This window comes from Acomys minous (genome assembly GCF_964271855.1).
Source record: "Acomys minous genome assembly, chromosome: 6".
NCBI lineage: Eukaryota > Metazoa > Chordata > Mammalia > Rodentia > Muridae > Acomys > Acomys minous.
The window spans coordinates 125519006-125533776 of record NC_140487.1 but is presented as its reverse complement, the minus strand read 5'-3'; the positions used below and the strand labels follow the sequence as shown (position 1 = coordinate 125533776).

General features: G+C 50.3%; 1 protein-coding gene across 1 annotated transcript in view; it reads right to left on the bottom strand.

Annotated features, from left to right (window-relative positions):
* The window catches only part of DNAJC11 (DnaJ heat shock protein family (Hsp40) member C11), a 46774-nt gene that overhangs the window by 16999 nt on the left and 15004 nt on the right, over positions 1-14771 (bottom strand). Inside the window, exons 2-4 of the mRNA XM_084786888.1 lie at positions 11722-11851; positions 9290-9363; positions 6706-6807 (exon numbers count right to left, since the gene is read on the bottom strand). Coding sequence (XP_084643014.1) covers positions 6706-6807; positions 9290-9363; positions 11722-11851 — 306 coding nt within the window. The remainder of the gene's footprint in view (positions 1-6705; positions 6808-9289; positions 9364-11721; positions 11852-14771) is intronic.

The following is a 14771-nucleotide window of genomic DNA, read 5'->3' as shown; positions in this document are numbered from 1 at the left end:
CCTCTGTTTCTGCTTTCCAAGTGCTGAAGTTAGAGGTGCATGCCCCTATACCCCGTTATTTTATTACTGTTGGGGTGAGGGTCTCACTGTGTTGCTCAGGCTGGCCTACAGTCCCCGGGTGAAGCAAGTTTAGGCTTTGAAGTCAGAGGTGCATACGCCACACGCTTAGCTCTAAGAGCTCAACAGTCTTGAAACACCAAAGGATTTGCAGTCACTGAATCGGAGATGCAGTTATTTGTGGGGGAAACCTGAGCCAAACACATTCTCCAGGAGTTTGAGAGATAACTCAAATTTTATTAGTGGCCTAGAGGCACACCAGTTTTGGACAAAAAAAGAGTCTGTAGGTAGAATTGGCACTTTCTCTTTCTTCCTTTCTTTTTTCGAGACAGGGTTTCTCTGTATAATAGCTCTGGCTGCCCTGAAACTCACTCTGTAGTCCAGGCTGGCCTTGAACTCACAGAAATCCTCCTGCCTCTGCCTCCCAAATGCTAGGATTAAAAGTGTGTGTCACTACACCCAGCCTCTACATACTCTTAATATGAAGAAATTTTAAATGAGATAAAAAAAAATTTGGGAGACAACAGTTTCCTGCTCACCTGTAATTGGCTTTGGATTTGCTATGTGACCATGGCTGGCTTTGAACTCCCAATTCTCTTACCTTACCTCTCAGGAGCTGGAGTTACAGCGAGCCACCATGACTGACAGCACACCTCCCCTCTCTCCCCACCAACACACACACAACTGTAATTTAAGGAAGGAGCCGGGCATGGTGGCGCACGCCTTTAATCCCAGCACTTGGGAGGCAGAGGCAGGCGGATCGCTGTGAGTTTGAGGCCAGCCTGGTCTGTGACTCAAGTCCAGGGCAGCCATGGCTGTTACATAGAGAAACCCTGTCTTGAAAAGCAAAACAAAGAAGGGAAAAGAGGGAGGGAAGGCATGGTGTGGTGGCGCAGACGTCACGATCAGGCGTGAGAAACTGTGCTTCATTTGGATCTCTGGACAACACGACACAGGGAGACAAGCTATGCAAATCAAGGCAACCACCCAAGGGATTCCAAACTGGCTAAGAGCTGTGTGGAAGAGACCCGGCCACGCCCAGCTCTGCGGTTACCGGAGCCGAGCAGAGGCCTGTGTGCACAAGCTGCTGTCCATGCTGGAATCCCAGCACTCGGGAAGCCAGGGCAGGAGGAGTGTAGTAAGTTCCAGGTCAGACTGAGTTCAAAGCCAACCTAGGAAAACTCTTGTTCAAAAAACAAATCCAACCAACCAACCAACTTTTCTTCAACATCCAGACCAGCAAACATGTGAATGTTAAGACCAGACACAATCTCCTGACACCTGCAGGGAGCTGTGAGTCCAGCCTACCACAAACCCACAAGAGAACTGACGCTGCTGTAGGCTGAGGACGTAGCTCACTGACAGAGCCTGGCTGTGCAGGGCTCTGGGTCCCTTCATCAACAACTCGACAAAAACACAGGTGCAGGTCGAGTGCAGCGGGCATGCCTTTAATCCCAGCACTTCATCTGTGTCTGAATGTTTTTCAAATAGTATATATTCAACAAGGTATGGTGGTACAGGCCCAAAATCCTACCACAGTGGCATGGAGTCAGGAGGATCAGGAGCTCCAAGCCAGCCCGGGTACAAGCAAAGCCTGCCATAAACAAAGTATTGATGATAACTCCACACTGACAGGCAAGTGATTGATTCAGCAAATCAGTGGCCATTAGAAATCTAAAAATACGGTCCAGCCATCACTTTTCAGCTAGCCTGCTGCCCTTTACACGAGACCACAATAATTGAGAACTCCAACGAGCCAGGGACTTTAGACTCAGTAGCCTTTGGTGTTGACCCAAATATATTGAAAACAAATAAACTGGAACGGGGACAGTGAGCTGAGGAGAATGCTGGGCTCCCGTGACAACTTGCTTGATGAAATTAACTGTGCTGAAAATGGCTGGTCAGGTCACCCTGAATTGACAAGGGCATTTCTTCATTTCTGAGAGGGTCCAGATGTCAGCTTCGGCACACCCATCACTTCAGGAAGTAACCTTTTGCAGATGGCTTGCTGCAACACCACAGTAGAAGGACTTCTCCCCTATGTGGCCACAAGGCTGGCCTCAGCTTACCAATAATGAATTCTTCACTTCCAACATCGTATGTTTTCTTTCTTTCTTTTTTTCGTTTTTTGAGACAGGGTCTCTCTGTGTAGCCTTGGCTGTCCTGGACTCGCTTTGTAAACCAGGCTGGCCTCGAACTCACAGCGATCCACCTGCCTCTGCCTCTCGCCGTATGTTGTCTTATAGAGAAGTCACAAGTTTGAGAGGAACAAAAAGTTACAACTGAGTTCTGACAGAGACCCCAGCACAGAAGGCTAAAGCAAAGCATCAGCCACCAGACACACGAGTGGTGGTCAGAGGTCTGCTGAGGCTTCTGGCTGTGTGTGCAAGTTCTCGTTTAAGTCCGTTAGGTGCCCCAAAGCACACTTTTGTCAAAGAGAAGAAGCATTCTCAAAGAGTAAGACCTCTTTACCGTTGCTGTACCCCAACTGTAAAGCACAGACTCAGAGCTCGCCTGCCTCTGCCTCCCTGGTGCTGCCACCACACCTGGCCACAATGTTGTTTCTCTGAATGGAGCCCTAGCTGGCCTGAGAAGCATGAGCAATCTAGGCTGCTCTTGGTGTTCCTATAAGCCAAGCCATAGCCTTGCACTCTGCCTTTCTGACCAAGCTTCTGCCTGCTCTCCCAGAGCGAGGCCTCAGAGAGTAACCTGGGCACAGGCACTCGTGCTGAAACCGAGCACTCAGCTCTGGGGCTGAAACCCAAACCAGGCACACGTGACGCACTGGAGTGCTGCTGGGCTCTAGGCACTTCACACACTTGTTTGTAGTCTGGCTTTCACGTGTTTAGTTTTTTTTTTGTTTTTTGTTTTTTAAAGAAACAGGGTTTTTCTGTGTAGACCTGGTTCTGTAGACCAGACTGGCCTTGAACTCACAGAGATCCACCTGCCTCTGCCTCCCCGTGCTGGGATTAAAGGTGTGTGCTAACAGTCCAACATCAAAATATTCTTTTGCATTTTACAAAACTCTAAGGAAAGCATTATTCTCAGCTCCTGGGCTGCAATTTGCTGACAACCTGCCGAGCACTTAATTCTGCCAACAGTGTCTAAAGATGGCCACTGGAGAAATAAGCCACACGTGGTCCTCACTCACAGAAAGACTCCTGGAAACTGACCTGCGTGCACTTGGCAGCTGAGAGCCCTGACTCAGAGCTCTGTGACTGTGGGTGTGTATGTGCTAAAAGACTCAACCCACAGTAAGGAGATTTTAATTTTTCCCCCTTTATGCTGGTGACAACCAGTCTATGGGATGCCACCAGATCCCAGATGCCACCCAAGCCAATCAGAAGAATGGACAAGCACATCTCCTCTCACAGCCACTGTTTGCTCTTTCCTGAGTGTCCTGTCCACAAAGAAACTGCAGCTGGCACACTTGCAGTAATCTTCTTTTTTTCATTAATGGTTATGGATAAGTAAGCTCCCATCCCCTTGAGACCGATCCTTACAATTTCTTTTTTATTTAATTTAATTTATTTATCTATTAGTATACTGTATTCTGCCTGCATGCTAGAAGAGGGCACCAGATCACACTATAGATGGCTGTGAGCCACCATGTGGTTGCTGGGAATTGAACTCAGGACCTCTGGAAGAGCAGTCAGTGCTTTTAACCTCTGAGCCGTCTCCCCAGCCCCCCACCCTTACAATTTCACTACGACTCTTTATTAACTGTAAGTCTCTCCAAAGACAATGTGATTTGAGTGAAAACGTGTGCAATGGGCGTGGGCACTCTAGCACGTGGTCCCCAGCTGGCTGCACTGTCTGAGCAGGTTCAGGTGATGCACGCAGCCTGGCTGGAGAGTCTCAAATCTCACAACGCTTCCGGTTCACCGTCGTGGCTTCCTGCTCCAGCCATGCCCACCCCTTACCGAAGGCCTCCATTCCTCTGTGGACTCTAAACTCCCAAACCTCAGCTGGCCCTTGTTTCTCTAAGGTGCCTGGTTGTGGTGTTGTATAAAGCAACAGCGTCAATGGGACAGGCAGCTGAGAGTGATGGGACGTCCGACTTTTCTGACTGGCCTCAAGACAGTTCTTGTGCTGATGGTAGCAGCCATAGATCACTTCATCTCATCTGAGAGCTGACCCATCCAGACTCGGCAGCTCTAGGAGGAAACCGAGTGGAAGGCCCCGCCCACCGCAGCCTTGCGGATAGTGACTCAACACAGGATCCGAGGCCGAGGGCCGTGCAGCCATGCTTCATTATGATGACTTCCCAGACTCGTCACCTTGGCGTCTGTCCCTTCTCACTTCAGTTGCAGCCCGCTTCTGCATGCGACTGTCTCTGGCCTTCTGCCACTGAGCACAGCAAACATATGGGTTCCATGGGCTTCGTCCTGTCCTAACCTGTAGGCAGGCCAGCTTTCTAACTCCAAAACCACATCCACAGGGCAGACCAGAGCCACAGCAGGCTCGTTATGATGGCTGCATTCTGCCATAGAAACCTAACAACCATCTTAAACTGTCTGTATTTAGAAAGCACACGCGGAAGACAGAAGACAACTTTTATGAACGAACTCTATCACATGGACCCTGGGAACCAAACTTAAAGTTGTTTGGATTGGCAGCAAGCAATCTCTGCATCCCCATAACAATTTTCTTTAAAAAAACAAACAAACAAAAACTCTTTTTAAAAAAAGTGCTGGTGCACGCCTTTAATCTCAGCACTCTGAAGGCAGAGGCAGGCAGATCTTTGTGAGTTGAAGGCTGCCTGGTCTACAGAGTGAGCTCCATTCTAGGACAGCCTGGCATACAGAGAAACCCTGTCTCAAAAAACCAAAAGACAGGAACGAGAAATAAAAAAAGAGAGCAATGTATTCATGTCCTTATGAAAGCACTCTCGGATTTATAACTATTTGTATGGTTATTTCTTTCCTCTGATATAATCACTATGCAAGTTTTTTTCTGATAAAGCTCAATTATGTTTCCAGGCCATCATGTGTGAAGACAATGGAGCCTTTCTGGGAGTGTCACGGGCAGACAGGAAGCCAACCAGCTCACATGACATGAGCACAGCGCCCAGCAACCCTAGTCTAGGCTCCAGCCTCTTGAAAGGCAGCATGTTGAGTTACGTCAACCAGACTTAAAAACAGGAAGGAGGGGCACAGTGGCCCAGTCAGAAGGCAATGTCACCAGGCCATGTGAACGAACCTCATGGTCTGTTAGCCACAGCCCTCTCCTCTACCCTAGCTCATTACAGAGGGGCCCGGGGACACGTGACCTCAGCACTAAGTTTTATCTTTCTGAGTGGGAAGAACAGACATAGGCTTTATCTGCACAGGGCAAGAGAAGGCCGGTAAGAGGCAATTAGAGAGGCAGGCAGATCTCTGTGAGTTCAAGGCCAGCCAAGGCTACAGAGAAACTAGAAATAGTGGGGTCCTAAGACATGACTCCATAGGACAGGATGAGCCTCCAGGAAAACCTCCCATTGCATGCTGGGAGAAGAAGGCAAGCAGAGGCTGGAGAGGCGTGGCCTCCACGGACGGCAAGGTGGACGTCAGACCCTCCTCCTCACACTCAGTCTTGGGCTGTGAGCCTGTGCTTGGTTGGCATTTTGCTAGGTAAGTAAGCTACCCCTGGGTGTAGCCTCAGTCCTTGACTGTGTGTACTTTTTTTTTTTTTTTGAGACAGGGTGTTGCTATGTAGCCCAGTTTGGCCTTGAATGCACAACAGTCCCATCTCAGCATTCCAAGGGCTAGAACTACAGGTGTTAGCCATCACACCAGGTTTTCTACATAGCCCTGCTCTGTGAACCAAGTCCTTTCCACACTTTCATGTCTTACAAAACAAATGCTAGAATGAATGTGACCAGAGGGTCACCTGCTGTGCTTCCCAGATCCATCCCAGCAGATTTACGGAAAACACTGCTTCCTAGCACTGTGCAGAGCTCCCTTCCAACCTCCCCGCAAGACGACACAGGCTCCTCAAGAGGCAATGGAAAGGCTACTAGCTCCTTATCATGGCAGGGCCAGGCTGTAGCAGGGCCATCCTGACAGGATGACAGGGCCCAGCCTGAACACTATTCACTGCTGGACAGGGCCAAGCCACGGTCAATTAGTCACTCAGTACAATGGGCACTGCACAAGTGGGGTACACCTCAGAATGACCTCCCCCAAAGAAGGAAAAAGATACTGTCCAAAGGGCTGACTCCATGTGCCAGTGGGTTAAACATCGGTTAACTCTGGGGGGTTCCAGTCCGGAGACTGGGGTCGCCACAGCAATGTCTGGCAGAGGCCCTGCTCAGTGCGTAAGCTATTGGCCGGCGGCCTTTCCCCACTGATCCCTGACTGCCAACGGCTCGGAAAGCTCACTGGAGGAAAGGTCTTAGAGAGCCATGACTGTGCAAACCCAGGGCTCACCAATTCCTCCACAGTTTAGAGAGCCGTGACGGTGCAAACCCGGGGGCGCAGGGCTCACTGAACTCCTCCACAATTTGAATGGTTGTGTCTTGCAGCAGCTCGGCTGCAACATGAGGTATCACCCGCCCAAAAAGCAGCAAGGCTTTGAATCCCCCAGTTTATATGTTGTCAGCTGAAAAGCATTTAGTTATTTTGAGCCTGGCTCTCCCCAGGTCCTCCGTAAGGTGGCGCCGGCTACCTTGGGGTTGGTTCGCTGCTGTAGTCTCCTCTCTTCTCGCTCGCGTTGCAGCCTCTCAAACTCTTCTCTGATCTCAGCTGGGGTTCTCTTTCTTTCCACCACCTGTAACAGAATTGAGGGAGAAGCTGAGGCCAGGACACACGCACGCACGCACGCACACAGGCACACACACAAGCACACACACGCACGCACACAGGCATGCACACACGCACACACACAGGCACACATACACACAGGCATGCACACACGCACACACACAGGCATGCACGCGCGCGCGCGCGCACACACACACACACACACACACACACACACACACACGCCAGGGACTGGCTTGGCCACCTCAGGGCTCTAAAAGATACTGAAGGGGCTACCAAGAGCTTCCTACCAACCCTTCGAGGAAAGCAAGGCTCTGCTGCTTCTGGGCTCTCCGGACACTGGCATTCCTTAGTTTAGTAACCTCTCAGAGGCTGCAGGAACCTTGTGGAGACAATTCTACAGTTCAAGTTTCCTAACGAGACAGCAGCTGTCAATGAGGCACACTGTAGGATCACAAAGCTTGAGATCTCTAGTCACGTGAAGGAGGATGGGTGCCTAAGAATCCTAGGCTGGCCCGTGTATGACACGGCTAGGCACTGAGCTGCCAGTGACGCTGCAGTCTCAGGTCCAACCAACACTAGGGGTCAAACAGTAGGCAACAGGAAAGTGCTGGGGACACCACTGGAGCACAGCCTTTCTTAGCAGGAAGATCATGAGCTCCATGCAAAGGGCAAGACCACTGTGGCCATCAGGCCTCTGCAGACACTGCACCACATGCCTTCTAAGCGCCCTGCTTCCAACGGCACGACCCTAAGCCTGCATGAGAAACAGAGCGTGGGAGCGTGGTGCGGCTCAGCTGGTTACAGCTGTAATGCAGTACAGTGACGACAGCGCAGAGGTGCTGGGTCCTTCACTTGTGCCCATGCTGTACACAGAATCAGAACCAACTGCCAAGGCAGAACTGCTGGTCCCCCCAGAATAGTGAAGACACTTCCCGGACACACACACCTCTCTCTTGGCAGCCATAAGGCTCTGTCATTACAGTACTCACTAGATGCTCTGATACTAACGGGTGGTCCTGGGTGAGGGCAGCCCTAGTGTAGGTGTCTAGAACTTTAGCCATGTGCTACATAAGCTGCCCCGCCCCTGGAGCGTGTCACATGCAGCCCGTGAACTCACAGCAGCTCAGTTCATCTGGACCAGTTAGCCCCCCATCACCCATGCCCTGTCCCGGGCTGGCCAGAAAGACCATCTCATGAGGAGGGAAAGAGTGTCTCCCGGCAGGCGGGGGTGGGCAGCTCATCTTCAGAGTGAATGTCCACAGCCACAGTCCCTGAGCGCTGTTGGCTCTCAAAGTCTAGGATCCTAACTTTTTTTTTTTAATTCCAAGCCTCTCTTTCTGTAGCCCTGGCTGTCCTCAAACTTACAGAGATCCACCTGCCTCTACCTCCCATAGAGTGCTGGGATTAAAGGCATGTGCCAACCATACCTGGTTTAATGTTAATATTTTTAAAAATCAATTCTTTTTCTTAATTTTTAAAATTTTGTTTTATATATATGGGCGGTTTGCTTAAGTGCATTATCTGTACCACTTGTGTGCCTGTGGGGGTCAGAACAGGGCACCAGACCTGGAGTCACAGACAGTTATGAACCACCGTGTAAGTGCTGGGAGTTGAACCAGCCTTTGGAAGACCAGCGAGTGTTCAAAATGGCTGAGCCATCTCTCCAGTCCCAATGTCAGCATCTCCTGTGGCCATGGACTGCCGGTCAAGTCTGCAACATCAGCACCATACACTCCTACTGCCCTGATCCAGACTTTACAGGGTTTGTGGGTTTCCACTAACAAACAACACTATGTTCATTCTCACGCTGTCGTAGCTGCCTCTGCTGTGATGGTCTGAAAGCTCATGGTACATGGCTGTACTACAAGAGGACAGCTTCCTTAGATACTGTCACAGAGGAACCCGGGTAATGTACAGGGCTGCAGGCTGGAGCTGGGCCCCTGAGAGCAGTTTACAGGCAAGCCGAGTTACGTGGTTTCTACTCCACTTGCCAGCCATCATGAGTGCCCAGGCTGTCCAAGTGTTCACAGTCCATAGTCTAACTTTCTCAATTCTGAGGAAAATAGAAACTTCATTTTCAGCGTGGGCACTGGCACTGCACTGGCAGCCAGCTCCAGCCCTCCCACAGCGGATCACAAGCTGGAGGTGGTTACTGGTCTACAAAACAAGTTCCAGGCCCCCCGGAGCTTCAGGAGCCTGCAGGGTGAAGCACACCACCACAGCATGCTCTCGGCCTGGGATAAGCCTTCCAGCTGTAATGCACTGAGGCACCAGAACACTGCGCTCTGCTCCTTCCTGATGGCTGAAGTGTGGGCAAGCCATAAATTGTATCAGAAGACCCCAAACTGCTATAAATATATAGGTGTTGTTTCTTAATTTCGTTGAAGGCCTATGTGCTGGCGCGGGTGGGATCCCAGCCGACAGTGAGAGACGCGTGAGTGCCGCTCACTTCCCGTCACCACAGACGCTTCGGCTGCTTCTCTTACCTCCCATCCTTCCATCTCCAGGCCTCTCTTCCCGTATATGTCATAGATAGCCCGTGTTTGGGGGTCGCTAAGCACTGCAATGGGGAGAAAAAAAAATCAAACATGTTTATCCAGCACAAACTTCCCCTTTAGTCCCGAGAACGCAGTGTACAACGAGGTCAGGAGGACAGCCCTCCTCTCCTTCCTGATCACAAGCTCAGGCCCAGCAGGCTCCCAACGGTGGCCACAATGCATCCCAGGCGCACCATGCGGAGCAGGGCCTGGCTCTGGCAGCTCTAAGGAGAGATGTTTTGGTCTTGGTTTCAGGCTTCTGCCTGCTGGGTGCCGAGATGGCAGGAGAGCACCACCTCACCCCACGAGAGCTACTTGGTGCCTTGCTGCACCAGCTGATTTCCTTGACAACACTACCAACCCAAGACTTCTGTTTTCGGTGTACTTGTCGTTATTTGTAATTAAAAACAAACAAACAAACCAGGGTCTCACATAGCCCGACTCATTCAGTGCACAGCAACATGCTAATTACCCCGCCCCCACCTCCCACGTGCTGGCATCCAGGTATGCACCACCATAGCCAGCTGAAAATCATTTACAAACACACATACCATTGGCCACATCACCTAATGAGAACAGCTCCCTTAACCAAGGAAAGAAGTACTCAGAGGCCAACAGCAGCCCAGCTCTACTCCGAGCTCTGCTGGGATCAGTGTCTGTTCTCCTCTGAGGTTCCCATATATTTTTAGGCCTAATTAAAAAGCAATGTAAATGAGTCTATCCATATTCAAATCAAATGGAGAAGAAAGAAATGCTGACCACTGGAAATCACAGAGCCGAACTTGTTGAGCTGTACTGATTTAGTAAGGAAAGACCCTCTCAGGGCTTTGCTGGGCCTGCTGCTACAGCACTTCCTCAGGAGGCAGGCTTCTGTTTACCTGTCTTCAAATCTCTACACTACACAGGCAGGCTATGTGCACATGAGACATCAGCAGAACCATGTGGCCTTTTACACATGGGAATCATAGGCTTCAGTCACGCAGCCTGAGGAGAACTACCCTGACTAGACAGGCGCCCTGTCTACAGGTGTGCTGTGGTGGATACGACAGACCACCTACCTATCATACGGCACCGCCCAATTGTTACTGGTCATAAACTCCACCCGCCTCTGCCTCCCACTGGGATTAAAGGTGTCCCTTCCCCCAATCTGGCCAAAACTCAGCCTTTTGGTAAAATCCGTAAGGTAAAACATGCCAGCTGCTACTCTGCCTGTGGAGAGGAGTCTTGTTATTTTGTAGAGACTCATAATTTAACTTTTGGCCGCTAACTAAGGAGCAGATCCCAGGGGTATGGAACCAGTAACTGTTTCTTCTTAATCTTAAAGATTTATTTATTATTTATACAGTATTCTGCCTGCACACCAGAAAAAGGGACCAGATCTCATTATAGATGGTTGTGAGCCACCATGTGGTTGCTGGGAACTGAATTCAGGATCTCTGGAAGAGCAGACAGTGATTTCTGAGCCATCTCTCCAGCCTGATTTTTCCTAATCTATAAATCTAAGAGTGACTTAATGTATTTTAGCTTTTATCTTTAAAATCATGGTAAAACATTTTACCATTCTAATCACTTTAAAATTGCTCATGTAGGGGGCTGGAGAGATGGCTCAGAGGTTAAGAGCACTGTCTGCTCTCCCAGAGGTCCTGAGTTCAGTTCCTAGCAACCACATGGTGGCTCCCAGCCATCTAGAATGTGATCTGACACCTTCTTCTAGCCTGCAGGTGTACATGCAAATAGAGTACTGTATACACAATAATAAATAAATAAGTCTTTAAAAAAAGAAAGAAAAGAAAAATTTGCCCACCTAGATGGCATGACGCTCACCTGGCATTAGGAAGTTATGTCTTCCCAGAGACAGACGTCCAAGTTTTCCTCTTTATGGATAAGCCTTAACCCCAGGCTGCTGAATGAATAGGCTGTACTTCCCATGAGCCTGCCCACACCAGCTTCTGTTACACCTCTCTTACACTGACTGATACACAACTAGCAAAACCACTCGGGATAAATAAAAAGTCCTGTGGCCTCTCAAAACAAAAACAAAAACACGGGGGGGGGGGGGGGGGGGGGGAGGGGGACAAAGCTGCTTTGCAAGAACCCGCCCCCTCCCCCACCATGTGGACACTAGGAACAGCCGGAGCTTGGGTACCCTCCTCCGTTCAGACCTGGCCATCTCTGCATCTGGACTCTCATTTTCTTCTTACTGGACACATATTGATTTCTGAAGCAAAAAACTCCGACTCTTTCAAAGGCCCTGTCAGCATACAGTACCAAACCAAGCACTTCTTTTATACACCTCTGAGGACTCCGTCTCTCTATTGTCTACAAATCAAGTCTCTTAAAAATCGAATGTCTGCGTGCGTGAAGCCACGTTCCCCACCGACCTTCATACGCCTGGTGGACAAGGTTAAACAGCCGCTCTGCCTGTGATTTGAGCTCCGGGTCCCTGTGCTTGTCCGGGTGGTAAAGCATGCACAGCCGCCGGTAGGCAGCCTTCAGCTCTTCAGAAGAGGCCTGAAGAAAGAGAAATTCAATTAGAGGACAATCAATGGTACTTAAACACTCTCATTATTGGAATCAGCCTTGAGACGGGGACCTGTCAGCCACATTCCACTGCGTCTGCCCTCTGCACAGGACATAACCAAGTTATGCTTTATTCCCCAATAAGGCTTCGTTTCCACAGTTAATAAAGTGATAAATTATACACATCAATAGCAAATGTGTTTGCTGGGGACGCTGCCATCACAGGGAATATGAGTGGCTGTCTGCACCCTGGCTCACCATGCTCCTGAACTCAAGTCAGCAGTTACACACAGCACACAGTACGCAGGAAGAACCGCTAGGTGCCACAGGTACGTGAGCCTGGTGAATTCATCTCTGACAGAGAGCACTTAATACGCACTAGCTCTTGAAAGCCAAAGTCAAGGGTGTAAAAGCAACACACTAAAATGTCAGTAGCCCGGAGCAAGTGGAAGCTATACAGAAAATGCAGTGAACAGAAGGTCCTTCCTGACAGACCTGTGGGGACACAGGCATGGAGTGCAGGAACAAGGCCGGCATAACCATCTTCTCCTTGGCTATGCAGCCACCGCGAGCCCCTGCAGTCCTTCCACGGCCCTGGGAAGGCCTGGAACCAGCATTTGAGACCACGGATGTCCATCACAGGTGATGCTGAAGGAGCACACTACTCCCTCATCCCCATCACTGACCACACGTAAGAGTGACCCAGAAGATCAGCCATGTAGGTGGGAAGGGCCACTAGGACGACAGTGCCCTAGGTAAGGTACTGGAGTGGAGGTCTTCAAGAAGAGGGTCCAGGGACGCAGCGAGCTGGGGTGAGAGTGATAGAGAACGGGACATGGGACACTTCGCTCTGAGTTGTCAAGAACCTTCCCATCCACGACGAAGGTTTTTTTTTCTCTCTCTCTCCCCACAAAAAAGTGAAACTGATCTGTGCTTTAGTAACAATCTCTAGTATGGCTTTTACACACACCCTACCAGCCCCTACAGGAGGTGCTGACGCCCATCTTGAGGCACTCCCAGGGGGAGAGGAGGGCTGCAAAGGCGTGCAGTAAGCACAGGCCTGCTGGCTGACCTCCCAACGGCCCAATATGGCTGTTACTCAGAAGAGCACCGGCCGAGGCTGTAGCGCCAGCCACAGGGCCCAGCTGTGCATCGCCACACTAGGGTCCAGCTAGCTGTTCCACCAGAGGCGGTCAACAGCCCCCTGCCTCTGAGAGGCAGGCAGACTCTGTCCTTCTGCCACTAATCTCTCTCCACCTGTCTTTGGGGTAGCCCTGGGAACGTGCTGTGCAGCAGCTCTTGGCGGACTGCCTCTCCTCTCCCCATCTGGTTACCCATGGTTCACTGGGTGGCTCTGTGCTGACCTTTATTCCAGGGCCTGAGGAGGCTGAGGAGTGCAATGGCCCGTGTCCTGATCCCGGCCAGGCCACTGCCAAGCCCATCAGCTTTTCCTTTCAAGGACAGCGTGACAATGTGGTGAAACAGCTCACCACACAGCAGAAGCACACAATGGGTGGCTCTTCAGAACCCTCTGTTTCCTCCCTTAGCTATGGTGAGGCAAGGCTGGCAGTGCACCCCAGAGGGCAACCACAGCTCCGTTCCCAGGTCCCTGTCAGCACTGGTGTGGTCAGAGGGGCACTATCCTGGCGTAAGTAACAGGCACTGGCAGGAGAGTGGACCGGCAGCACACCCACCGGCTGGCCAGGCCTCATCACTGATGATCTTTCTTCCTGTCCCAGAGGCTTTCCCAGCTCACACTAACCATGCAACACATCCCTTGTTGCCACCTGCACAAAACCCTGACGTTTGAATCCCAGCAGGCGACAGCAGAAAACGAAACACACGTGCTTCTGACAGCGCACTGCTGACTTCAGAGGAGCTCTTCTTTACTGAGCAGCAGTTACACTCATCTTTGAACATTTTTGTTTCTTGAAGACTATGTGTTTGTGTACACACGTGTGCACGCACCCATGCATGTGAGGGTGTCCATGGAGGCCAGAAGAGAACATGGGATGCTCTGGAACTGGAGTTACAGATGGACAGGAGCCATCTGACGTGGAGGATGCTGGGAACTGAACTGTGGTTCTCTGGGACAGAAGCAAGCGCTCTCACCCTGAGCTATCACTTCATTTGGAGGGGAAAAAGCCCACTGTGTACAGCATGTTTCTGTGTATGTGTGTGTGAGCACGAGGGTGCCACAGTGCATACGTAGAGACCAGAGGGTACTTTTGTGGAATTTGCTCTCTACTTCTACTTTTACATGGGTTATAGGCAGCAACCTCAGGCTGTGAGGCTCCTGCAGCAGGTGCCCTTGCCTGCTGAGCCTCCTCACCGGCCCTCTGTGTGTTTTTTGAGGGAGGGTCTTCCAGGCAGCCTAGGCTGGCCTCAATGTGACTGTCACATGCACCCTCTTACTTCAGCCGTTCAGTGCTGGGATTATAGGTATGAGACACTGGGTCTGGCCTTCTTCCTGCAAACTTTGTTCTTTCTTGTGTCTTTCAGGGCAGGATTAAATGGATCTGACTGACTCTAGGTTAGAAAGGTACACTCTAGGTATAAAAATTAAACCCAGGTTCTGGGGGTCAGAAATCTAGTCTGTAACGCCACCTTTAATCATATTAACAAATGGCTTACGGTGCTATTGATTAAGTAATGGAAACGAGAAGTTTCATTTTTAATAAATATCACATTCAATAAAGGCTAGATTGGGCCTTTCATCATAACTGAATAGCTAAGGTCACCGGGTCGATATTTCATAAATGATAACCTTTTCCACTACCACTCAGCTCCTGACAACCATTTCAGAAGGTAATGAGATGTTATTAAGAAGGCCACCCAAACTACATTTATCTCTAAACTTCTATGGTGCGTGCGTGTGTACCTGTGTCTATGCCAACAGTAAGCAGTGCCC